A 26,502-nucleotide genomic window follows, 5' to 3' on the forward strand; every position below is an offset into this window, starting at 1 on the left:
TTGTCAAAGTTTTTCATTTTGGCCCTCTGCATGTTTTGAGCTTTCCATCCCTGATGTAAAATCAGTATGGGTATGGAGATGGCAATAATGCAAAGCTGCTAATTGGACTTTGCTACAAGCCTCCTAATACAGCTGAACATGAAGAGGATGATATGCTGCAACAAATTCAAAAGGCAACAAAAACAAGTTATGGTCAAAAGTGTTGAAATTGTTCCAGAAAATGAAGTCATTCTCTCAGAAAATTATTGCAATTACAAGTTTTGTTATACACGTTTATTTCCTTTGCATGCATTGGAACAACACAAGAAAACAGAGAAAAAAAAGGCAACTTGAACATAATTTCACACAAAATAGTTCGGACAAAATTGTTGGCACCTTGCCAAAATTGTGGGTAAACAACTTTGTTTCAAGCATGTGAAGCTTGTTCAAACGCAATTTTGGGGAAGCACGCATCGTGCAGGTTCCCAGTCTCCCACTCAGGTAACTATGCTGGATTTTGACCGTGTGAGATACTAAGGGAAAGGATATCTATCTTTGAGATATAGCTATTTATAGCATATAGACGGTTGTTTTCATGTTGTCCCTTCACATGCGTTATAGTCTCATTAAACATTTGACAATGGGGAGGAAGGGAGTTGTGAGACGAGATACCTGCATCCTATGTGTTACCTGCTTGTTTTTATCTATGTTTTAATGTTTTGTATGGTGATTTGGCACCGATTTGTCTCCTTAGACACTCTGCTCTATTCTTTATGTAAAAAATCTTTTTGAATAAAGTTTATACATGTTTTCTACATCATTGGCCATGTGATCGTTGTTTTCCGCTTCGGCACCCCCTAGTCAAATGCAATTTTGGCAAGTAACAGGTGTGGGCAATATGAAAATTACACCTAAAACCAGATAAAAAAGGGAGAAGTTGATTCAATATTTGCATTGTGTGAAAATGTGTGGCACACTAAGCATGGAGAAAACAGAAAAAGGAGAAGAGAACTGTCTGAGGACTTGATATTTATCAACAATTTTGGTTCTCAACAATTTCAAGGTTATAAGTCCATCTTTAGAGATCCACATGTTCCTTTGCCCAAGGTACACAGCATAAAGAATAAATTTACAACCCATACAGTCAAATATGGTGGCGGTTCAAAGGTGGTTTGGGGTTGCTTTGCTGCCTCCGACTGTGTGCAAGGCATCATGAAATCTGAAGATTAGCAAAGGATTTTGGGTCACAATATAGTGCCTAGTGTCAGAAAGCTGGGTTTGCATCCTAGGTAGTGTTGAGCGAGTATGTTCTATTAACCCTTTCGCCGAGTATGCTTGGGCCGAGCTCCGAGTATTTACAGCTGCTCAGTGATATGTTTGAATCACTCCCATGTGCATGATTTGCAACTGTTTGACAGCTTTATTACATGTGAGGAATGTCTATTTCTTACACATTCCTCACATGTAATAAAGCTGCCAAACAGTCGCAAATCATGCACACGGGAGTGATTCAAACATAACACTGAGCAGCTGTAAATACTCGAAACAAAACACACTCGCTCAACACTAGTCCTAGGTCATGGGTCTTCCAGCATGACAATGAGCCCAAACATACTTCAAGAAGCACCTAGAAAATAGATGGAAACAAAGTGCTGGAGAGTTCTGACCAGCAATGAGTCTGGATCTAAATCCCATTGAACACTTGTGGAGAGATCTTAAAATTGCTGTATGGAGAAAAATATTAAAATTTGAGAGTCCTCAGTGGTTGATACAATCTTTTGAGTTAGCCATTAGTCAATAAGCTTTCTAGACTACTCATGTCTCTTCATGAGACATAGTATAACACAAAATCTGAAGAGTCACATATTTATACACAACAGGGCACAGGAATAATGCAATAGATAAGACAAGTGATGTTAAGCAGAACTATCAGTTTCGGAAAAGGATAAGCAGTTGTGGCCGTAAAAATGTGTGGCCACAAGTAGATCTATTCTTTTTTTCTTTTTTGTGTGGCGATGAGAATTCATCCTTGTTTTAAGTTTTTGCCCTGTCTCCCCTACATACAGACCCCCAGTTGGACAATTGGTACATATAATTAAGTACATTACATTAGATTTAATGCAGCTGAAAGTACCTGGGATCTTGTAATCCTCATGTAAGTTGGGAATCTTTATCTTGTCAGTGGTCATTATAAACGGACAGGTTTACATATACAGGTGAGGATGAATTTTATAAGTTTCACCACAAAGGTGAAACTATCCTCCCAGTCAGTGTGCTTTTCCTCCCAGTACCTTTTAAGTCTAACAATGTTAGGTTTCTGGGAGATTATACTTGTTCCTTTTATTTTTGGTTCTTCTTAGCTTGCCTTCTTTGCCCTATATGAATGTGTTTTTGCTTGTCATTCAGGGTTTTCGTATTTTACTTCATACTTTCCTTTCCCCTTGTTGCAGCCTCCCCTCTGGTTCCTCAGGAGGTATGAGAAACTCCTCAACGACTTATTAGGGAGTTAGGTCTGTGGTGGCGTTTTTAGTTGTACAGCTAGGGCCTTTCTTGTCTGTACAGAGACTAGTTGGGTGTAGTTGCGGCATTCTCCCCTGTGTGGGTTCTCCGGTGGTTATCAAGATGCGCTTTCTGTTTAAAACATTTCCCACATTTTCAACATGAAAAAGGCTTCTTCCCTGTGTGAATTCTCTGATGTTTACTAAGATGTGATTTCTGTCCAAAACATTTCCCACAATCTGCACATGAAAAAGGCTTTGCCCCTGTGTGGGTTCTCTGATGGATGATAAGAGTTGATTTCTCTGTAAAACATTTCCCACATTCTGAACATGAAAATGGCTTCTCCCCTGTGTGAGTTCTCTGATGTATATTAAGACATGATTTTTGTACAAAACATTTCCCACAATCTGAACATGAAAATGGCTTCTCCACTGTGTGGGTTCTCTGGTGCTTAAGAAAACTAGATTTATGGTTATAACATTTTCCACATTCTGAACATGGAAAAGGCTTCTCCCCTGTGTGTGTTCTCTGATGGTTGATAAGAGTATATTTCTCTGCAAAACATTTCCCACATTCTGAACATGAAAAAGGCTTCTCAACTGTGTGAGTTTTGTGATGTTTGATAAGATTTGATTTCGCTGTAAAATATTTCCCACATTCTGAACATGGAAACGGCTTCTCTCCTGTGTGTGTTCTCTGATGGTTGATAAGAGTATATTTCTCTGCAAAACATTTCCCACATTCTGAACATGAAAAAGGCTTCTCAACTGTGTGAGTTTTGTGATGTTTGATAAGATTTGATTTCGCTGTAAAATATTTCCCACATTCTGAACATGGAAACGGCTTCTCTCCTGTGTGTGTTCTCTGATGGTTGATAAGAGTTGATTTCTCTGTAAAACATTTTCCACATTCTGAACATGGAAAAGGCTTCTCCTCTGTGTGCGTTCTCACATGTTTGATAAGATTTGATTTCTTTGCAAAACATTTCCCACATTCTGAACATGAAAATGGCTTCTCCCCTGTGTGTGTTCTCTGATGGTTGATAAGAGTTGATTTCTCTGTAAAACATTTCCCACATTCTGAACATGAAAATGGCTTCTCCCCTGTGTGAGTTCTCTGATGTATCTTAAGATTTGATTTCTGTACAAAACTTTTTCCACAATCTGAACATGAAAAAGGATTCTCCTCTGTGTGGGTTCTCTGGTGTGCGATAAGATTTGATTTCTCTGTAAAAAAATTCCCACATTCTGAACAGGAAAATGGCTTCTCTCCTGTGTGAGTTATCTGGTGCCTAACAAGACTTGATTTCTGATTAAACCATCTCCCACACTTGGAGCAAGAAAATCTATTCTTCGCTGTGTGAATTTTTTGATGTTTAAGAAAAGACTTTTTGAGAGGAAAACTATTTCTATATTCTGAATGTGAAAATGGCTTCTTTGCTTTAGGAGCAGTTTGTTTTTTAATGCTTATTTTGTGACTTTGATTTTCCTTAGTAGTCGGTAATGAATCAGAAGACAGGACGTGTTTCAAAGGATCAGATGACAGATCTTTGCTGTGAAGGGATGATGGTAAATCTGGAGTAATGGCATTCACTTCAATTGTATCCTGGGGGATCTGAAAATTATCTGATTTAAAAACTGAAGATGTCAGCTGTCTCTCTGATCTCCTGGTACAGACATCTGCCAAGAATAAAAACAATTATTATTTTTTAATAAAGAATCCTTGGATTTTATATTTTTGAACATTTCTACTTAAATTGTCTGTAAAAAAGGCAAGTTATATAAAAAAAAAATTCACTGGACAATGACCATCTAATAGAAAACCTCATAGGATGAAGCAGTGGAGCGTGGTGTTCACCTGTTTGTTTATTCTGCCTCCCAAATATGGAGTAAAAGGTACAGGCTCTGTCCAGCCACTAAGATTAGGGTTGCTGGGACCAGTAGTACCATCCAGTCTGGCAGTATGGGTGTGTGCAGTCCAGCTGGAGTAATCTGCTCCCTTCTTCAGCAATTTGGAAAGCATCGCACCCTACTAAAGCTGGAAGCATATTGCTGGAAGCTGCCAGATACAGCCTTGTTCTCCTCTGGTTCAGTCCTCTGTGCTCAGCTCCCGGCTTGTGGATTTGTTTCCTGTTGTGACCTCGGCCCGTTTACTGACTACTCGTGTCTTCTGATTTTGTATTTTCTCTGCCCTCCTGGTTCTGACCCGGCTACCTGACTATTCTTCTTTCCATCTCACTCCAAAGAATAGCAGGTAACACCGTGGCCCAAGCCTAGGGGTCTCTGTGTAGGTTCAGATCCATGTAGAGGGGTTAAAGGGTGATGATCAAAGTAATTTGTGAAATCTGTAAACAGGGTAGATAGTTATAAGCCTGTTCGTGGTAGCCATCTTTTGAGCATTCCTAATAACTAAATGGCGCTCCTTCCCTTCTTAACCTGCCATGTGCCCAGACAGTAGTGTACAACCGTATATAGGGGATTGTCAGAGTCAAAAGAAGTTGGAAAATAATTTGTAAGGTCCATTTGTTTCCTATTATCCTTTGTGAAGAATTCCAAAGTTATCACCACATAAAGTGACACACGTCAGATTTGAAAAATGGGGCCTGATTAGAAACATAAAACTGCGGGAAGGGGTTAAAGCAGAGGATTACTGAAGTCAAAAACTGTGACTATAGACAATAAAACATCGTCTGAAATGATCAAACTGAACAGTCTTCATCAGAGAAAAATGAGTAACTAGTGGTGAAACCTCTCTGGGGTAATTGGAGTATGGGGCTCGGTGGCTCTTGGCAATCTAAACTATCATAAGAACCAATATTTTCTGTCAGATGAGTGTCAAGAAGAAATATTAGACATTTAAAGTGAACTTTTTTATAATACTGCAGAGCTGAGGTGTCTTAAATGTAGATCTCGGGCATTTGGAAGAGGCAATGGAGATCTTTTTGAAAAACTACCAGGGAGTTATAGAGTCACATAAGTGAGGCCGGCTGATCCAACCACAATGAAACTATCATAGAGAGGGAATTTGTAAAAAAAAGAATATAAAAACATGTAACATCCCCAACAACAACATATGTATGAAGGGAGAAATCCAACACTAAACTGGAGTAGCACTCATTTATGGTGGACCATTTGGCTTGAACAAGCCGGAACCCCGAACACGAACCTGAATTTGAAATGCCGAACAAATTTGCTCAATACTATTTATGATGTGGAGTGAATCCATGAAACCAGGGCTGGAGCCAACACATCTCCTGCAGGCGTGAATAAATGTATATTACAGCCATCAGCCACGCTCAGCTTAGAGATATATCATGGCACAGGTGTAATGTTTTCTGTATAGTTTATCACAATCCAGTTTGAAGTTAGTTGGTTTTAAAATAAAATGAAGTCAGGATAAAGGGAAACTCTGCTGTTATTGTACAGAAATTCACACTTGGCCTCACTGCACATTTAATGTTGTCGATCATAAAAGTGAAGTTTGGCCAAAAAGACTGGACCTGGTCTTGTAGGGACCATATGAGCACATTCAGCAGCACAGAAGGTAGATTCATCCAATAAGATATCAGGGATCTAGGAAGCCAACACCATCATTACCCTCCGCTTTCTCTTACAGGCCCATCATTATATTTTTCTTCAAGGGATTTTCTCACTAGTCAGCACATTCTACGTACGCTGTCATTTGGCTTTGTAGTTTACAGATCTGGGCAGGTAACGGTCAGCGTCTCCTAATCCCAGGGGGTAGGTGGATCCTCCAGGTTGTAAGTGCTACAGAAAAGGGCTTTCACAATTACACAAAGTAATCTGAATATTTTCGGACGGAGGAGAATGTTGTGGTCTAGCGGCAAAATGGTGATCACACGATTGTGATATGGCTGGACTACATCACCGATAAAGCAGCCACAGCCAGTGACTGAGAAGAATCTGTGACTTCTCTGCATTTAGTGGTTACTACTCACCTGGGTAGTCATATGTAGGAATCTCCTCTTTACACCGCTCATCACCCCTCACATATGTCTCTGTAGTATTAATATGGGTCAGATCTTCACCCTGAAACAAATATTATAAAAGTCAAAGACAGATGAAGAAGTCACATCTATGATCAGCTCTAATCCTGTTATCTCCACCGTTCTCATAACACAAATTTAAAACATAATAATGGTGGATAAAACAAGACTGAAGACAGGACCTTTACAGCCGTCTACACATCATAGGGGAAATCTCATGACATCTTCTCTCCATCTACCTGAAGAACATTGGTATCTTCTTGTTTACAGTCCTGTGGAAGAAGAGGATGGGGACATCTCTCTGGTGTTGTCCTCTTACTGGATAGATCTGGAGGAAACACATACAAGGACTGAATTCATTTTTTACATACAGATAATTATAGGCCGTGTGTATTTAGTCCTGTCTATTACCTGGTGATGTGAAGGGCTGGGGAACCTCCATCATGACGTCCTTGTACAGATCTTTGTGTCCTTCTAAATACTCCCACTCCTCCATGGAGAAATAGACAGCGACATCCTGACATCTTATAGGAACCTGACACATACAATGATACCGTCATCCCCCAGATCCCTTCATAGCATTACTGTATAATATCCCAGCATTCCCAGCAGTGTCACCTCTCCAGTCAGCAGCTCAATCATCTTGTAGGTGAGTTCTAGGATCGTCTGGTCATTGATGTCCTCATGTATCAGAGGGTGAGGTGGAGGCCCTGTGATTGGGCTCAGGGGTATTCCCCATTCCTCAGACACAGGGTCCTGACAGCGCTCACTAGAGGTCTTCTTCACTACTGTGTAATCCTGGTTATGGAGAGACACATTAATAAATCTCCCTCCAGACATTTCCAGAGTCCTCACCTCTCCAGTTCTGTCCATCTGTTATTCCCATAGATAAGAATTATGTAATGTGACGTCATCAGAATCTCTCACCTCTCCAGTAAGACGGAAGAGGATCTCTAGGGCGAGGTGTAATATCCTCTCCGCCATCTTGTCCATCATTTTCCTGGATAAATCAGGAAAATTTTCTTATATAGATGATCTTCACTGAGAGGATCCGGTATTTTAGAGATCTGAATGAGAAAAAGATAAGCTGATGGATAAGACCATTTTTCACAGCTTACTAATTCTCCTACACATAAAGATGGAAATATTCTTTGACCTGATCTTCGCCCGGCTCTGTTCAATACATGATTTTACTAACTCTCCTCTTCCACTCTCTGATCACAACCTTCTTTCATTCTCTGTCAAGAACTGTCACCCTGCTCAAGACACCCCCACTTTCCACACTTATAGAAATATACATGCCATTAACACCCAGAAATTTATGAAAATGTTGCAATCATCATTGGCCCCAATCTCCTCCCTCTCATGCCCTGACTTTGCACTGAAGCATTATAACAAAACATTGCAATGCGCCCTGGATGAAGCCGCACCTCCTACACAGAGAACAACTCGGCACAGACGGCGACAACCCTGGAACACACTGCAAATACACTTTCTCCAGTGGTGCTCCAGGTGTGCCGAACGGCTGTGGACAAAATCTAATCTGGCCGAAGATTTCCTCCATTATAAATTTATGCTTAAAACCTATAACTCCGCCCTTCACCTCTCCAAACAAACCTACTTTAACAACCTCGTCATCTCATGGTCCAATAATCCTAAACACCTGTTTGACACTTTTCACTCTCTCCTTAATCAAACAGCACAGGCCTCAAACATCAACCTCAGCACTAACGATCTGGCCAATTATTTAAAAGAAAAAATTGACCATATCCGATAGGAAATTTTCTCTCAATCCCCAAATGTTATGCATACTCCTCCCTCCCACACTGCATCTTGCTAATTTTCTGACTTCAAACCAGTCACGAAAGAAGAAGTGAAAAGGCTCCTTTCTTCATCTCGCTCTACCACCTGCACCAGTGACCCTATTCCCTCACATCTCCTTCAGTCCCTTTCTCCAGCTGTCACTACTCACCTAACTAAAATATTAAACCTCTACCTTTCATCTATTATTTTTCCCTCCTTTTTTAAACACGTCAGCATACATCCATTACTTAAAAAAACATCCCTCGACGAGAACTGTGCTGCTAACTACAGACCTGTTTCCAATCTTCCCTTTATCTCTAAACTACTCGAACAAGTGGTCCACTCCTGTCTAATCCGCTATCTCTCAGATAACTAACATTCTACTGAAACTGCACTCACTAAAGTTTCTAATGATCAACTAACAGTAAAATCTAATGGTCACTACTCCCTGCTGATTCTCCTGGATCTCTCTGCAGCATTCGACACTGTGGATCTACCTCTCTGACCGCTCCTTCACTGTGTCTTTTGTTGGCTTCTCTTCTTCTCCCCTTCCCCTTATTCTCGGGGTTCCTCAAGGATCAGTCCTAGACGCCCTTCTTTTCTACTTATACACCGCTTCTATTGGACAAACAATCAGCAAATTCGGTTTTCAGTACCATCTCTATGCTGATGACACCTAATTAGACACCTCTTCTCTGGACATCACTCCTGCATTATTACAAAATACCAGTGATTGTCTTTCCGCTGTCTCTAACACTATGCCCTCCCTCTATCTAAAATTGAATCTGTCAAAAACTGGACTCCTCTTATTTCCTCCCTCCACTAACCTACCTGTGCCCGATATTGCCATTTCTGTTTGTGGCTCCATCATTACTCGCCAGCAACATGCCCGCTGTCTTGGGGTCATACTTGATTCAGATTTTTCCTTCACTCCTCACATCAAATCACTTGCTCGCTCGTGTCTTCTATACCTCAAAAACATCTCTAGAATTAGAAATTTTCTTTCCTTTGACTCTTACTGTAGCTCTTACTCATTCTCGTCTGGACTATTGCAACTCTTTACTTATCGGTCTCACCTACCGATACAACGATGTCTCTTCCCTGTGCCAGTCATTGCACTGATTGCTCATCCAATACAGAGTTCAATATAAACTTATTGCTCTTACCCACAAAGCTATCCACGATTCAGCACCACTCTACATCTCCTCCCTCGTCTCAGTCTACCACCCTACCAGTGCCCTTCGTTCTGCTAATGACTTAAAACTAAAATCCTCCGTAATCCGAATCTCCCACTCCCGTCTCCAAGATTTCTCGCATGCTGCACCAATTCTTTGGAATGCACTACCCAGGACAATTTGATTAATTCCCAATACCCACAGTTTTAAGCGTGCCGTAAAAACCCATTTATTTAGACTGGCCTATCACCTCAACATACTTATCTAACTGTCCCAGTTTTGGCCCATATTAAAATTTTCTTCAAAATCATGCTCATACCATCCATGCACTGCATAGCCTCTGTCTGTACTGTACACATACTGGCTGGCGATCAGTTCATGTAGTGTTATGTACTTACCCTATTTAGTATATTAAGGCTGTATTATACAATATATGTACATTTTACCTTTTGTGTCTCCCCTATTTCCTTATAGACTGTAAGCTTGTGAGCAGGGCCCTCACTCCTTTTAATATCTGAGTTATGCTTATTCTGTAAAGTCTTTAATTCTGTAAAGTCTTTAATTATAATAATAATTTTTATAGCGCCAACATATTCCACAGCACTTTACAATTTTAGGGGGGACTTACACAGACAATACCTGTGTAAGTCCCCCCTAAAATTGTAAAGTGCTGTGGAATATGTTGGCGCTATAAAAATTATTATTATAATTAAATTCAGATGTAAATCTAAGGCCCACTCTATTGATGTTGAGTTCCCTGACAAATTCAAAAGATTGTTCACTCGTCCCCGACCAGATGATAAAAATGTCATCAATATATTTGTACCATACCCCAATATATGGATGCCATCACTTATGACCATTACTGAATATTGTGGATTCCTCCCACCAGTCCAGGGATAAGTTAGCATATGAGGGGGCACAGAGGCTCCCCATCGCAGTACCCCTGAGCTGGTGGAAGTACTTCCCGTCAAAAAGAAAGAAGTTATGAGTAAGAGTGAATTTTAGAAGATCCTCCATGAAGTCATTATGTCTGCTACACTCTATTGATCTGGATTTCAAGAAATGTCTTACTCCTCTGATACCGTCCTCATACTGTATATTACTGTACAAAGCCTCGATATCTAATAAGGTCTGCTCCCCTACATGCATGTATACATGCTCGAGGGTCTACATGTAGGGGAGCAGGCAAAGGGAAAGCCAACTCTAGAGGGATTATTCCAACTTCAGGACCTCAGGCGATACTATGGGAACATTACACTGTGTAGGGGCATCATACATCCTGCATAAGGGGGATAATGGGGGCATTACACTGTGTGGGGGCATCATACATCCTGCATAAGGAGCATAATGGGGGCATTACACTGTGTGGGGGCATCATACATCCTGCATAAGGGGCATAATGGGGGCATTACACTGTGGGGGCATCATACATCCTGCATAAGGGGCATAATGGGGGCATTACACTGTGTGGGGGCATCATACATCCTCCATAAGGGGCATAATGGGGGCATTACACTGTGGGGGCATCATACATCCTACATAAGGGGCATAATGGGGGAACATTACACTGTGTGGGGGCATCATACATCCTGCATAAGGGGCATAATGGGGGCAGTACACTGTGTGGGGGGCATCATACATACTGCATAAGGGGCATAATGGGGGCATTACACTGTGTGGGGGCATCATACATACTGCATAAGGGGCAAAATGGGGGCATTACACTGTGGGGGGCATCATACATACTGCATAAGGGGCATAATGGGGGCATTACACTGTGGGGGGCATCGTACATACTGCATAAGGGGCATAATGGGGACATTACACTGTGTGGGGGCATCATACATCCTGCATAAGGGGCATAATGGGGGCATTACACTGTGTGGGGCATCATACATCCTGTATAAGGGGCATAATGGGGGCATTACACTGGGGCATCATACATCCTGCATAAGGGGCATAATGGGGGCATTACACTGTGTGGGGCATCATACATCCTGTATAAGGGGCATAATGGGGGCATTACACTGGGGCATCATACATCCTGCATAAGGAGCATAATGGGGGCATTACACTGTGTGGGGGCATCATACATCCTGCATAAGGGGCATAATGGGGGCATTACACTGTGGGGGCATCATACATCCTGCATAAGGGGCATAATGGGGGCATTACACTGTTTGGGGGCATCATACATCCTCCATAAGGGGCATAATGGGGGCATTACACTGTGGGGGCATCATACATCCTACATAAGGGGCATAATGGGGGAACATTACACTGTGTGGGGGCATCATACATCCTGCATAAGGGGCATAATGGGGGCAGTACACTGTGTGGGGGGCATCATACATACTGCATAAGGGGCATAATGGGGGCATTACACTGTGTGGGGGCATCATACATACTGAATAAGGGGCAAAATGGGGGCATTACACTGTGGGGGGCATCATACATACTGCATAAAGGGCATAATGGGGGCATTACACTGTGGGGGGCATCGTACATTCTGCATAAGGGGCATAATGGGGACATTACACTGTGTGGGGGCATCATACATCCTGCATAAGGGGCATAATGGGGGCATTACACTGTGTGGGGGCATCATACATCCTGCATAAGGGGCATAATGGGGGCATTACACTGTGGGGGCATCATACATCCTGCATAAGGGGCATAATGGGGGCATTACACTGTTTGGGGGCATCATACATCCTCCATAAGGGGCATAATGGGGGCATTACACTGTGGGGGCATCATACATCCTACATAAGGGGCATAATGGGGGAACATTACACTGTGTGGGGGCATCATACATCCTGCATAAGGGGCATAATGGGGGCAGTACACTGTGTGGGGGGCATCATACATACTGCATAAGGGGCATAATGGGGGCATTACACTGTGTGGGGGCATCATACATACTGAATAAGGGGCAAAATGGGGGCATTACACTGTGGGGGGCATCATACATACTGCATAAAGGGCATAATGGGGGCATTACACTGTGGGGGGCATCGTACATTCTGCATAAGGGGCATAATGGGGACATTACACTGTGTGGGGGCATCATACATCCTGCATAAGGGGCATAATGGGGGCATTACACTGTGTGGGGGCATCATACATCCTGCATAAGGGGCATAATGGGGGCATTACACTGTGTGGGGGCATCATACATCCTGCATAAGGGGCATAATGGGGGCATTACACTGTGGGGGCATCATACATCCTGCATAAGGGGCATAATGGGGGCATTACACTGTATGGGGGCATCATACATCCTCCATAAGGGGCATAATGGGGGCATCATACATCCTACATAAGGGGCATAATGGGGGAACATTACACTGTGTGGGGGCATCATACATCCTGCATAAGGGGCATAATGGGGGCAGTACACTGTGTGGGGGGCATCATACATACTGCATAAGGGGCATAATGGGGGCATTACACTGTGTGGGGGCATCATACATCCTGCATAAGGGGCATAATGGGGGCATTACACTGTGTGGGGCATCATACATCCTGTATAAGGGGCATAATGGGGGCATTACACTGGGGCATCATACATCCTGCATAAGGAGCATAATGGGGGCATTACACTGTGTGGGGGCATCATACATCCTGCATAAGGGGCATAATGGGGGCATTACACTGTGGGGGCATCATACATCCTGCATAAGGGGCATAATGGGGGCATTACACTGTATGGGGGCATCATACATCCTCCATAAGGGGCATAATGGGGGCATCATACATCCTACATAAGGGGCATAATGGGGGAACATTACACTGTGTGGGGGCATCATACATCCTGCATAAGGGGCATAATGGGGGCAGTACACTGTGTGGGGGGCATCATACATACTGCATAAGGGGCATAATGGGGGCATTACACTGTGTGGGGGCATCATACATACTGCATAAGGGGCATAATGGGGGCATTACACTGTGTGGGGCATCATACATCCTGTATAAGGGGCATAATAGGGGCATTACACTGGGGCATCATACATCCTGCATAAGGGGCATAATGGGGGCATTACACTGGGGCATCATACATCCTGCATAAGGGGCATAATGGGGGCATTACACTGGGGCATCATACATCCTGCATAAGGGGCATAATGGGGGCATTACACTGTGTGGGGGCATCATACATACTGCATAAGGGGCATAATGGGGGCATTACACTGTGGGGGCATCTTACATACCGCATAAGGGGCATAATGGGGTCATTACACTGTGGGGGCATCTTACATACTGCATAAGGGGCATAATGGGGGCATTACACTGTGTGGGGGCATCATACATACTGCATAAGGGGCATAATGGGGGCATTACACTGTGGGGGGCATCATACATACTGCATAAGGGGCATTACACTGTGTGGGGGCATCATACATCTTGCATAAGGGGCATAATGGGGGCATTACACTGTGGGGGCATCTTACATACTGCATAAGGGGCATAATGGGGGCATTACACTGTGGGGCCAGTAAAGGGGTCCTGTACTATGAGAACAATACGTTTCCTCCCTTCCTGTCTCCATAGTTGGGTCGTATGTATCTATTACAGGAAACAGAACAAAAACCTTATGATTGTTATAAAGGGGCAACACAAGACCCCAAAAGAGTCTCGGTGCTGAAGGGGTTATGCCCCCTGCGCCCAGTAATGGGGTCTCCACATACCTCCACCTGCAGAGCCGCCACCACATATATGGCTGCTCTGTGCGCACAGGAGCTGTGATGAGGTCACAGGAGGGGAGGAGTCAGGGGTCACATGATCAAGGGCCTCAGTGGATGCAGGACTCTGCTGTGCTGGTTGTCATGGTGCTGGATGAGCTGAAGGTTATGTGTGGGGTCAGGAGGGGTTTACAGGGGGGATGTAGCAGAGCCGAGTGTGTACGAGGTGTACGGAGCAGAGCCGCGTGTGTGCGAGGTGTACGGAGCAGAGCCGCGTGTGTGCGAGGTGTACGGAGCAGAGCCGCGTGTGTAAGAGGCGTACGGAGCTGAGCCGCGCGTGTACTAGGTGTACGGAGCAGAGCCGCGCGTGTACGAGGTGTACGGAGCAGAGCCGCGTGTCTACGAGGTGTACGGAGCAGAGCCGCGCGTGTACGAGGTGTACGGAGCAGAGCCGCGCGTGTACGAGGTGTACGGAGCTGAGCCGCGCGTGTGCGAGGTGTACGGAGCAGAGCCGCGTGTCTACGAGGTGTACGGAGCAGAGCAGCGCGTGTACGAGGTGTACGGAGCGGAGCCGCGCGTGTGCGAGGTGTACGGAGCGGAGCCGCGCGTGTGCGAGGTGTACAGAGCGGAGCCGTGTGTAGGAGGTGTACGGAGCGGAGCCGCACGTGTACGAGGTGTACGGAGCGGAGCCGCGCGTGTACGAGGTGTACGGAGCGGAGCAGCGTGTACGAGATGTACGGAGCAGAGCCGTGCGTGTACGAGGTGTATGGAGCGGAGCCGCGTCTGTATGAGGTGTACGGAGCGGAGCCGCATGTGTACGAGGTGTACGGAGCGGAGCCGCATGTGTACGAGGTGTACGGAGCGGAGCCGCGCGTGTACGAGGTGTACGGAGCGGAGCCGCATGTGTACGAGGTGTACGGAGCGGAGCCGCATGTGTACGAGGTGTACGGAGCGGAGCCGTGTGTACGAGGTGTACGGAGCGGAGCCGCATGTGTACGAGGTGTACTGAGTGGAGCCGCGCGTGTACGGAGCGGAGCCGCGTGTGTACGAGGTGTACGGAGCAGAGCCGTGTGTGTACGTGGTGTACGGAGCAGAGCCGCGTGTGTACGAGGTGTACGGAGCAGAGCCGCGTGTGTACGAGGTGTACGGAGCAGAGCCGCGTGTGTTCGAGGTGTACGGAGCAGAGCCGAGTGTGTACGAGGTGTACGGAGCAGAGCCGCGTGTGTACGAGGTGTACGGAGCAGAGCCGCGTGTGTGCGAGGTGTGCGGAGCAGAGCCGCATGTGTACGGTGCGGAGCCGTGTGTACGAGGTGTACGGAGCGGAGCCGCGTGTGTACGAGGTGTACTGAGTGGAGCCGCGTGTGTATGGAGCGGAGCCGCGTGTGTACGAGGTGTACGGAGCAGAGCCGTGTGTGTACGAGGTGTGCGGAGCAGAGCCGTGTGTGTACGAGGTGTACGGAGCAGAGCCGCGTGTGTACGAGGCGTACGGAGCAGAGCCGCGCGTGTACGAGGCGTACGGAGCAGAGCCGCGCGTGTACGAGGCGTACGGAGCGGAGCCGCGCGTGTACGAGGCGTACGGAGCGGAGCCGCGCGTGTACGAGGTGTACGGAGCGGAGCCGCGCGTGTACGAGGTGTACGGAGCGGAGCCGCGCGTGTACGAGGTGTACGGAGCGGAGCCGCACGTGTACGAGGTGTACGGAGCAGAGCCGCATGTGTACGGTGCGGAGCCGTGTGTACGAGGTGTACGGAGCGGAGCCGCGTGTGTACGAGGTGTACGGAGCGGAGCCGCGTGTGTACGAGGTGTACGGAGCGGAGCCGCGTGTGTACGAGGTGTACTGAGTGGAGCCGCATGTGTACAAGGTGTACTGAGCGGAGCCGCGTGTGTACAGAGCGGAGCCGCGCGTGTACGAGGTGTACGGAGCGGAGCCGCGCGTGTACGAGGTGTACGGAGCGGAGCCGCGCGTGTACGAGGCGTTTTTGAGCGGAGCCGCGCGTGTACGAGGTGTACGGAGCGGAGCCGCGTGTACGAGATGTACGGAGCAGAGCCGCGTGTGTACGAGGTGTACGGATCGGAGCCGCGTGTACGAGGTATACGGAGCGGAGCCTTGTTTGTACGAGGTGTACGGAGCGGAGCCGCGTGTGTACGAGGTGTACAGAGCGGAGCCGCGTGTGTACGAGGTGTACGGAGCAGAGCCGTGTGTGTACGAGGTGTACGGAGCAGAGCCGCGCGTGTACGAGGTATACGGAGCAGAGCCGCGCGTGTATGAGGTATACGGAGCAGAGCCGCGCGTGTATGAGGTATACGGAGCAGAGCCGCGCGTGTATGAGGTGTACGGAGCAGAGCCGCGTCTGTACGAGGTGTATGGAGCGGAGCCGCATGTGTACGAGGTGTACGGAGCGGAGCCGCATGTGTACGAGGTGTACGGAGCGGAGCCGCGCGTGTACGAGGTGTACGGAGCGGAGCCGCATGTGTACGAGGTGTACGGAGCGGAGCCGCATGTGTACGAGGTGTACGGAGCGGAGCCGCATGTGTACGAGGTGTACGGAGCGGAGCCGTGTGTACGAGGTGTACGGAGCGGAGCTGCGTGTGTACGAGGTGTACGGAGCGGAGCCGCGTGTGTACGAGGTGTACGGAGCAGAGCCGCGTGTGTACGAGGTGTACGGAGCAGAGCCGCGTGTGTGCGAGGTGTGCGGAGCGGAGCCGCGTCTGTATGAGGTGTACGGAGCGGAGCCGCGCGTGTACGAGGTGTACGGAGCGGAGCCGCGCGTGTACGAGGTGTACTGAGCGGAGCCGCGCATGTACTAGGTGTACGGAGCGGAACCGCGCGTGTACGAGGTGTACGGAGCGGAGCCGCATGTGAACGAGGTGACGGAGCAGAGCCGCATGTGTACGAGGTGTACGGAGCGGAGTCGTGTGTACAAGGTGTACGGAGCGGAGCCGCATGTGTACGAGGTGTACGGAGCGGAGCCGCATGTGTACGAGGTGTACGGAGCGGAGCCGCGTGTGTACAAGGTGTACGGAGCGGAGCCGCGTGTGTACAAGGTGTACTGAGCGGAGCCGCGTGTGTACGGAGCGGAGCCGCGTGTGTACGGAGCGGAGCCGCGTGTGTACGAGGTGTACGGAGCAGAGCCGCGTGTATACGAGGTGTACGGAGCAGAGCCGCGTGTGTACAAGGTGTACGGAGCAGAGCCGCGTGTGTGCGAGGTGTACGGAACAGAGCCGCACGTGTAGGAGGTGTACGGAGCGGAGCCGCGCGTGTACGAGGCGTACGGAGCGGAGCCGTGTGTGTACGAGGTGTACGCGGAGCGGAGCCGCGCGTGTACGAAGCGTACGGAGCGTAGCCGTGTGTGTACGAGGTGTACAGAGCGGAGCCGTGTGTATGAGGTGTACGGAGCGGAGCCGCGCGTGTACGAGGTGTACGGAGCATAGCCGCGCGTGTACGAGGTGTACGGAGCGGAGCCGCGCGTGTACGAGGTGTACGGAGCGGAGCCGCGCGTGTACGAGGTGTACGGAGCGGAGCCTCGCGTGTACGAGGCGTACGGAGCGGAGCCGCGCGTGTACGAGCCGTACGGAGCGGAGCCGTGTGTGTACGAGGTGTACTCGGAGCGGCGCCGCGCGTGTACGAGGCGTACGGAGCGTAGCCGTGTGTGTACGAGGTGTACAGAGCGGAGCCGTGTGTGTACGAGGTGTACGGAGCAGAGCCGCATATGTACGAGGTGTACGGATCGGAGCTGCGTGTACAAGGTGTACTGAGCGGAGCCGCGTGTGTACGGAGCGGAGCCGCGTGTGTACGGAGCGGAGCCGCGTGTGTACGGAGCGGAGCCGCGTGTGTACGGAGCGGAGCCGCGTGTGTACGAGGTGTACGGAGCAGAGCCGCGTGTGTACGAGGTGTACGGAGCAGAGCCGCATGTGTACGAGGTGTACGGAGCAGAGCCGCGTGTGTACGAGGTGTACGGAGCAGAGCCGCGTGTGTACGAGGTGTACGGAGCAGAGCCGCGTGTGTACGAGGTGTACGGAGCAGAGCCGCGTGTGTACGAGGTGTACGGAGCAGAGCCGCGTGTGTGCGAGGTGTACGGAGCAGAGCCGTGTGTGTGCGAGGTGTACGGAGCGGAGCCGCGTCTGTATGAGGTGTACGGAGCGGAGCCGCATGTGTACGAGGTGTACGGAGCGGAGCCGCGCGTGTACGAGGTGTACTGAGCGGAGCCTTGTTTGTACGAGGTGTACGGAGCGGAGCCGCGTGTATGAGGTGTACGGAGCGGAGCCGCGTGTGTACGAGGTGTACAGAGCAGAGCCGCGTGTGTACGAGGTGTACGGAGCGGAGCCGCGTGTGTATGAGGTGTACTGAGCGGAGCCGCATGTGTACGAGGTGTACTGAGTGGAGCCGCGTGTGTACGGAGCGGAGCCGCGCATGTACGAGGTGTACGGAGCGGAGCCGTGTGTACGAGGTGTACGGAGCAGAGCCGCGTGTGTACGAGGTGTACGGAGCGGAGCTGCGCGTGTACGAGGCGTACGGAGCGGAGCCGTGTGTGTACGAGGTGTACGCGGAGCGGAGCCGCACGTGTACGAGGCGTACGGAGCGTAGCCGTGTGTGTACAAGGTGTACAGAGCGGAGCCGTGTGTATGAGGTGTACGGAGCGGAGCCGCGCGTGTACGAGGTGTACGGAGCAGAGCCGTGCGTGTACGAGGTGTACGGAGCAGAGCCGCGCGTGTACGAGGTGTACGGAGCGGAGCCGCGCGTGTACGAGGTGTACGGAGCGGAGCCGCATGTGTACGAGGTGTACGGAGCAGAGCCGCATGTGTACGAGGTGTACGGAGAGGAGCCGTGTGTACGAGGTGTACGGAGCGGAGCCGCATGTGTAGGAGGTGTACGGAGCGGAGCCGCGTGTGTACGAGGTGTACTGAGTGGAGCCGCATGTGTATGGAGCGGAGCCGCGTGTGTACGAGGTGTACGGAGCAGAGCCGTGTGTGTACGAGGTGTGCGGAGCAGAGCCGCGTGTGTACGAGGTGTACGGAGCAGAGCCGCGCGTGTACGAGGTGTACGGAGCGGAGCCGCGCGTGTACGAGGTGTACGGAGCGGAGCCGCACGTGTACGAGGTGTACGGAGCGGAGCCGCATGTGTACGAGGTGTACGGAGCAGAGCCGCATGTGTACGAGGTGTACGGAGCGGAGCCGTGTGTACGAGGTGTACGGAGCGCAGCCGCGTGTGTACGAGGTGTACGGAGCGGAGCCGCGTGTGTACGAGGTGTACTGAGTGGAACCGCGTGTGTACGAGGTGTACTGAGCGGAGCCGCATGTGTACGAGGTGTACTGAGTGGAGCCGCGTGTGTACGGAGCGGAGCCGCTTGTGTACGAGGTGTACGGAGCGGAGCCGCGTGTGTACGAGGTGTACGGAGCAGAGCCGTGTGTGTACGAGGTGTGCGGAGCAGAGCCGCGTGTGTACGAGGTGTACGGAGCAGAGCCGCGTGTGTACGAGGTGTACGGAGCAGAGCCCCGCGTGTACGAGGTGTACGGAGCGGAGCCGCGCGTGTACGAGGTGTACGGAGCGGAGCCGCATGTGTACGAGGTGTACGGAGCGGAGCCGCATGTGTACGAGGTGTACGGAGCAGAGCCGCATGTGTACGAGGTGTACGGTGCGGAGCCGTGTGTACGAGGTGTACGGAGCGGAGCCGCGTGTGTACGAGGTGTACGGAGCGGAGCCGCGTGTGTACGAGGTGTACTGAGTGGAGCCGCATGTGTACAAGGTGTACTGAGCGGAGCCGCGTGTGTACGGAGCGGAGCCGCGCGTGTACGAGGTGTACGGAGCGGAGCCGCGCGTGTACGAGGTGTACGGAGCGGAGCCCCACGTGTACGAGATGTACGGAGCAGAGCCGCGTGTGTACGAGGTGTACGGAGCAGAGCCGCGTGTGTACGAGGTGTACGGATCGGAGCCGCGTGTACGAGGTGTACGGGGCGGAGCCGCACGTGTACGAGGTGTACGGAGCGGAGCCGCGCGTGTACGAGGCGTACGGAGCGGAGCTGCGCGTGTACGAGGCGTACGGAGCGGAGCCGTGTGTGTACGAGGTGTACGCGGAGCGGAGCCGCGCGTGTACGAGGCGTACGGAACGTAGCCGTGTGTGTACAAGGTGTACAGAGCGGAGCCGTGTGTATGAGGTGTACGGAGCGGAGCCGCACGTGTACGAGGTGTACGGAGCAGAGCCCTGCGTGTACGAGGTGTACGGAGCAGAGCCGCGCGTGTACGAGGTGTACGGAGCGGAGCCGCGCGTGTACGAGGTGTACGGAGCGGAGCCGCGCGTGTACGAGGTGTACGGAGCAGAGCCGCATGTGTACGAGGTGTACGGAGCGGAGCCGTGTGTACGAGGTGTACGGAGCGGAGCCGCATGTGTAGGAGGTGTACGGAGCGGAGCCGCGTGTGTACGAGGTGTACGGAGCGGAGCCGCGTGTGTATGGAGCGGAGCCGCGTGTGTACGAGGTGTACGGAGCAGAGCCGTGTGTGTACGAGGTGTGCGGAGCAGAGCCGCGTGTGTACGAGGTGTACGGAGCAGAGCCGCGCGTGTACGAGGTGTACGGAGCAGAGCCGCGCGTGTACGAGGTGTACGGAGCGGAGCCGCACGTGTACGAGGTGTACGGAGCGGAGCCGCACGTGTACGAGGTGTACAGAGCAGAGCCGCATGTGTACGAGGTGTACGGAGCGGAGCCGTGTGTACGAGGTGTACGGAGCGGAGCCGCATGTGTACGAGGTGTACGGAGCTGAGCCGCATGTGTACGAGGTGTACGGAGCGGAGCCGTGTGTACGAGGTGTACGGAGCGGAGCCGCATGTGTACGAGGTGTACGGAGCGGAGCCGCGTGTGTACGAGGTGTACGGAGCAGAGCCGCGTGTGTTCGAGGTGTACGGAGCAGAGCCGCGTGTGTACGAGGTGTACGGAGCAGAGCCGCGTGTGTACGAGGTGTACGGAGCAGAGCCGCGTGTGTGCGGAGCAGAGCCGCGTCTGTATGAGGTGTACGGAGCGGAGCCGCGCGTGTACGAGGTGTACGGAGCGAAGCCGCGTGTGTACGAGGTGTACGGAGCGGAGCCGCGCGTGTACGAGGTGTACGGAGCAGAGCCGCGTGTGTACGAGGTGTACGGAGCAGAGCCGCGTGTGTACGAGGTGTACGGAGCAGAGCCGCGTGTGTACGAGGTGTACGGAGCAGAGCCGCATGTGTGCGAGGTGTACGGAGCAGAGCCGCGTCTGTATGAGGTGTACGGAGCGGAGACGCATGTGTACGAGGTGTACGGAGCGGAGCCGCATGTGTACGAGGTGTACGGAGCGGAGCCGCCTGTGTACGAGGTGTACGGAGCGGAGCCGCGTGTGTACGAGGTGTACAGAGCGGAGCCGCGTGTGTACGAGGTGTACAGAGCGGAGCCGCATGTGTACGAGGTGTACGGAGCAGAGCTGCGTGTGTACGAGGTGTACGGAGCAGAGCCGCGCATGTACTAGGTGTACGGAGCGGAACCGCGCGTGTACGAGGTGTACGGAGCGGAGCCGCATGTGAACGAGGTGACGGAGCAGAGCCGCATGTGTACGAGGTGTACGGAGCGGAGTCGTGTGTACAAGGTGTACGGAGCGGAGCCGCATGTGTACGAGGTGTACGGAGCGGAGCCGCATGTGTACGAGGTGTACGGAGCGGAGCCGCGTGTGTACAAGGTGTACTGAGCGGAGCCGCGTGTGTTCGGAGCGGAGCCGCGTGTGTACGGAGCGGAGCCGCGTGTGTACGAGGTGTACGGAGCAGAGCCGCGTGTATACGAGGTGTACGGAGCAGAGCCGCGTGTGTACAAGGTGTACGGAGCAGAGCCGCGTGTGTGCGAGGTGTACGGAACAGAGCCGCACGTGTAGGAGGTGTACGGAGCGGAGCCGCGCGTGCACGAGGCGTACGGAGCGGAGCCGTGTGTGTACGAGGTGTACGCGGAGCGGAGCCGCGTGTGTACGAAGCGTACGGAGCGTAGCCGTGTGTGTACGAGGTGTACAGAGCGGAGCCGTGTGTATGAGGTGTACGGAGCGGAGCCGCGCGTGTACGAGGTGTACGGAGCATAGCCGCGCGTGTACGAGGTGTACGGAGCGGAGCCGCGCGTGTACGAGGTGTACGGAGCGGAGCCGCGCGTGTACGAGGTGTACGGAGCGGAGCCTCGCGTGTACGAGGCGTACGGAGCGGAGCCGCGCGTGTACGAGCCGTACGGAGCGGAGCCGTGTGTGTACGAGGTGTACTCGGAGCGGAGCCGCGCGTGTACGAGGCGTACGGAGCGTAGCCGTGTGTGTACGAGGTGTACAGAGCGGAGCCGTGTGTGTACGAGGTGTACAGAGCGGAGCCGCATATGTACGAGGTGTACGGATCGGAGCTGCGTGTACAAGGTGTACTGAGCGGAGCCGCGTGTGTACGGAGCGGAGCCGCGTGTGTACGGAGCGGAGCCGCGTGTGTACGGAGCGGAGCCGCGTGTGTACGAGGTGTACGGAGCAGAGCCGCGTGTGTACGAGGTGTACGGAGCAGAGCCGCATGTGTACGAGGTGTACGGAGCAGAGCCGCGTGTGTACGAGGTGTACGGAGCAGAGCCGCGTGTGTACGAGGTGTACGGAGCAGAGCCGCGTGTGTACGAGGTGTACGGAGCAGAGCCGCGTGTGTACGAGGTGTACGGAGCAGAGCCGCGTGTGTGCGAGGTGTACGGAGCAGAGCCGCGTGTGTGCGAGGTGTACGGAGCGGAGCCGCGTCTGTATGAGGTGTACGGAGCGGAGCCGCATGTGTACGAGGTGTACGGAGCGGAGCCGCGCGTGTACGAGGTGTACTGAGCGGAGCCTTGTTTGTACGAGGTGTACGGAGCGGAGCCGCGTGTATGAGGTGTACGGAGCGGAGCCGCGTGTGTACGAGGTGTACAGAGCAGAGCCGCGTGTGTACGAGGTGTACGGAGCGGAGCCGCGTGTGTATGAGGTGTACTGAGCGGAGCCGCATGTGTACGAGGTGTACTGAGTGGAGCCGCGTGTGTACGGAGCGGAGCCGCGCATGTACGAGGTGTACGGAGCGGAGCCGTGTGTACGAGGTGTACGGAGCAGAGCCGCGTGTGTACGAGGTGTACGGAGCGGAGCCGCGTGTGTACGAGGTGTACGAAGCAGAGCCGCGTGTGTACGAGGTGTACGGAGCAGAGCCGCGTGTGTGCTAGGTGTACGGAGCAGAGCCGGGTGTGTTCGAGGTGTACGGAGCGGAGACGTGTGTACGAGGTGTACGGAGCGGAGCCGTGTGTACGAGGTGTACGGAGCGGAGCAGTGTGTACGAGGTGTACGGAGCGGAGCCGCGCGTGTACGAGGTGTACGGAGCAGAGCCGTGCGTGTACGAGGTGTACGGAGCGGAGCCGCACGTGTACGAGGTGTACGGAGCAGAGCCGCGCGTGTACGAGGTGTACGGAGCGGAGCCGCGCGTGTACGAGGTGTACGGAGCGGAGCCGCGCGTGTACGAGGTGTACGGAGCGGAGCCGCGCGTGTACGAGGTGTACGGAGCGGAGCCGCGCGTGTACGAGGTGTACGGAGCGGAGCCGCGCGTGTACGAGGTGTACGGAGCGGAGCCGCGCGTGTACGAGGTGTACGGAGCGGAGCCGCGCGTGTACGAGGTGTACGGAGCGGAGCCGCGCGTGTACGAGGTGTACGGAGCGGAGCCGCGCGTGTACGAGGTGTACGGAGCGGAGCCGCATGTGTACGAGGTGTACGGAGCAGAGCCGCATGTGTACGAGGGGTACGGAGCGGAGCCGTGTGTACGAGGTGTACGGAGCGGAGCTGAATCTGTACGAGGTGTACGGAGCGGAGCCGCGCGTGTACGAGGTGTACGGAGCGGAGCCGCGCGTGTACGAGGTATACGGAGCGGAGCCGCGCGTGTACGAGGTGTACGGAGCGGAGCCGCGCGTGTACGAGGTGTACGGAGCGGAGCCGCATGTGTACGAGGTGTACGGAGCGGAGCCGCATGTGTACGAGGTGTACGGAGCAGAGCCGCATGTGTACGAGGTGTACGGAGCAGAGCCGCATGTGTACGAGGTGTACGGAGCAGAGCCGCGTGTGTGCGAGGTGTACGGAGCGGAGCCGCGTCTGTATGAGGTGTACGGAGCGGAGCCGCATGTGTACGAGGTGTACGGAGCCGCGCGTGTACGAGGTGTACGGAGCGGAGCCGCGCGTGTACGAGGTGTACGGAGCGCAGCCGCATGTGTACGAGGTGTACGGAGCGGAGCCGTGTGTACGAGGTGTACGGAGCGGAACCGCATGTGTACGAGGTGTACGGAGCGGAGCCGTTTGTACGAGGTGTACGGAGCGGAGCCGCATGTGTACGAGGTGTACGGAACGGAGCCGCATGTGTACGAGGTGTACGGAGCAGAGCCGCATGTGTACGAGGTGTACGGAGCGGAGCCGCATGTGTACGAGGTGTACGGAGCGGAGCCGCGTGTGTACGAGGTGTACTGAGTGGAGCCGCGCGTGTACGGAGCGGAGCCGCGTGTGTACGAGGTGTACGGAGCAGAGCCGTGTGTGTACGTGGTGTACGGAGCAGAGCCGCGTGTGTACGAGGTGTACGGAGCAGAGCCGCGTGTGTACGAGGTGTACGGAGCAGAGCCGCGTGTGTACGACGTGTACGGAGCAGAGCCGCGTGTGTATGGAGCAGAGCCGCGTGTGTGCGAGGTGTACGGTGCAGAGCCGCGTCTGTATGAGGTGTACGGAGCGGAGCCGCGTGTGTACGAGGTGTACGGGGCGGAGCAGTGTGTGTACGAGATGTACGGAGCGGAGCCGCGCGTGTACGAAATATACGGAGTGGAGCCGGGCATGTACGGGGTGTATGGAGCGGAGCCGCGTGTGTCCGAGGTGTACGGAACGGAGCCGCATGTGTACGAGGTGTACGGAGCAGAGCCGTGTGTGTACGAGGTGTACGGAGTAGAGCCGCGTGTGTACGAGGTGTACGGAGCGGAGCCGTGTGTACGAGGTGTACGGAGCGGAGCCGTGTGTACGAGGTGTACGGAGCGGAGCTGCGCGTGTACGAGGTGTACGGAGCGGAGCCGGGCGTGTACGAGGTGTATGGAGCGGAGTCGCGCGTGTACAAGGTGTACGGAGCGGAGTCGCGCGTGTACATGGTGTACGGAGCGGAGCCGTGTGTGTACGAGGTGTACGGAGCAGAGCCGCATATGTACGAGGTGTACGGAGCGGAGCCGGGTCTACGGAGCGGAGCCGCATGTGTACGAGGTGTACGGAGCGGAGCCGCGCGTGTACGAGGTGTACGGAGCGGAGCCGCATGTGTACGAGTTGTACGGAGCGGAGCCGCATGTGTACGAGGTGTACGGAGCAGAGCCGCATGTGTACGAGGTGTACGGAGCAGAGCCGCATGTGTACGAGGTGTACGGAGCGGAGCCGCGTCTGTATGAGGTGTACGGAGCGGAGCCGCATGTGTACGAGGTGTACGGAGCCGCGCGTGTACGAGGTGTACGGAGCAGAGCCGCGCGTGTACGAGGTGTACGGAGCCGCGCGTGTACGAGGTGTACGGAGCAGACCTGCGCGTGTACGAGGTGTACGGAGCGCAGCCGCATGTGTACGAGGTGTACGGAGCGGAGCCGTGTGTACGAGGTGTACGGAGCGGAACCGCATGTGTACGAGGTGTACGGAGCGGAGCCGTTTGTACGAGGTGTACGGAGCGGAGCCGCATGTGTACGAGGTGTACGGAACGGAGCCGCATGTGTACGAGGTGTACGGAGCGGAGCCGCGTGTGTACGAGGTGTACTGAGCGGAGCCGCGTGTGTACGAGGTGTACTGAGTGGAGCCGCGCGTGTACGGAGCGGAGCCGCGTGTGTACGAGGTGTACGGAGCAGAGCCGTGTGTGTACGTGGTGTACGGAGCAGAGCCGCGTGTGTACGAGGTGTACGGAGCAGAGCCGCGTGTGTACGAGGTGTACGGAGCAGAGCCGCGTGTGTAAGACGTGTACGGAGCAGAACCGCGTGTCTATGGAGCAGAGCCGCGTGTGTGCGAGGTGTACGGTGCAGAGCCGCGTCTGTATGAGGTGTACGGAGCGGAGCCGCATGTGTACGAGGTGTACGGAGCGGAGCCGCGTGTGTACGAGGTGTACGGGGCGGAGCAGTGTGTGTACGAGATGTACGGAGCGGAGCCGCGTGTGTACGAAATATACGGAGCGGAGCCGCGCGTGTACGGAGTGGAGCCGGGCATGTACGGGGTGTATGGAGCGGAGCCGCGTGTGTCCGAGGTGTACGGAACGGAGCCGCATGTGTACGAGGTGTACGGAGCAGAGCCGTGTGTGTACGAGGTGTACGGTGCAGAGCCGCGTGTGTACGAGGTGTACGGAGCGGA

The 26,502-nt window shown here is 52.9% G+C and overlaps 1 protein-coding gene across 1 annotated transcript; it reads right to left on the reverse strand.

Annotated features, from left to right (window-relative positions):
• Positions 1-1,425: 1,425 nt before the first annotated feature.
• LOC141194359 (uncharacterized) lies at positions 1,426-7,569 on the reverse strand. The gene is made up of 6 exons (XM_073662267.1): positions 7,412-7,569; positions 7,103-7,282; positions 6,896-7,019; positions 6,724-6,812; positions 6,437-6,527; positions 1,426-4,157 (listed from the first exon to the last, which is right to left on the reverse strand). Exons 1-6 carry the CDS (start codon positions 7,478-7,480, stop codon positions 2,635-2,637), a joined length of 2,076 nt encoding a protein of 691 aa, XP_073518368.1. The 5' UTR covers positions 7,481-7,569; the 3' UTR covers positions 1,426-2,634.
• Positions 7,570-26,502: the final 18,933 nt, after the last annotated feature.

Source organism: Phyllobates terribilis, unplaced genomic scaffold (assembly GCF_046119375.1).
Source record: "Phyllobates terribilis strain yellow unplaced genomic scaffold, ASM4611937v1 Scaffold_69__1_contigs__length_7402412, whole genome shotgun sequence".
NCBI classification, from domain to species: Eukaryota; Metazoa; Chordata; class Amphibia; order Anura; family Dendrobatidae; genus Phyllobates; species Phyllobates terribilis.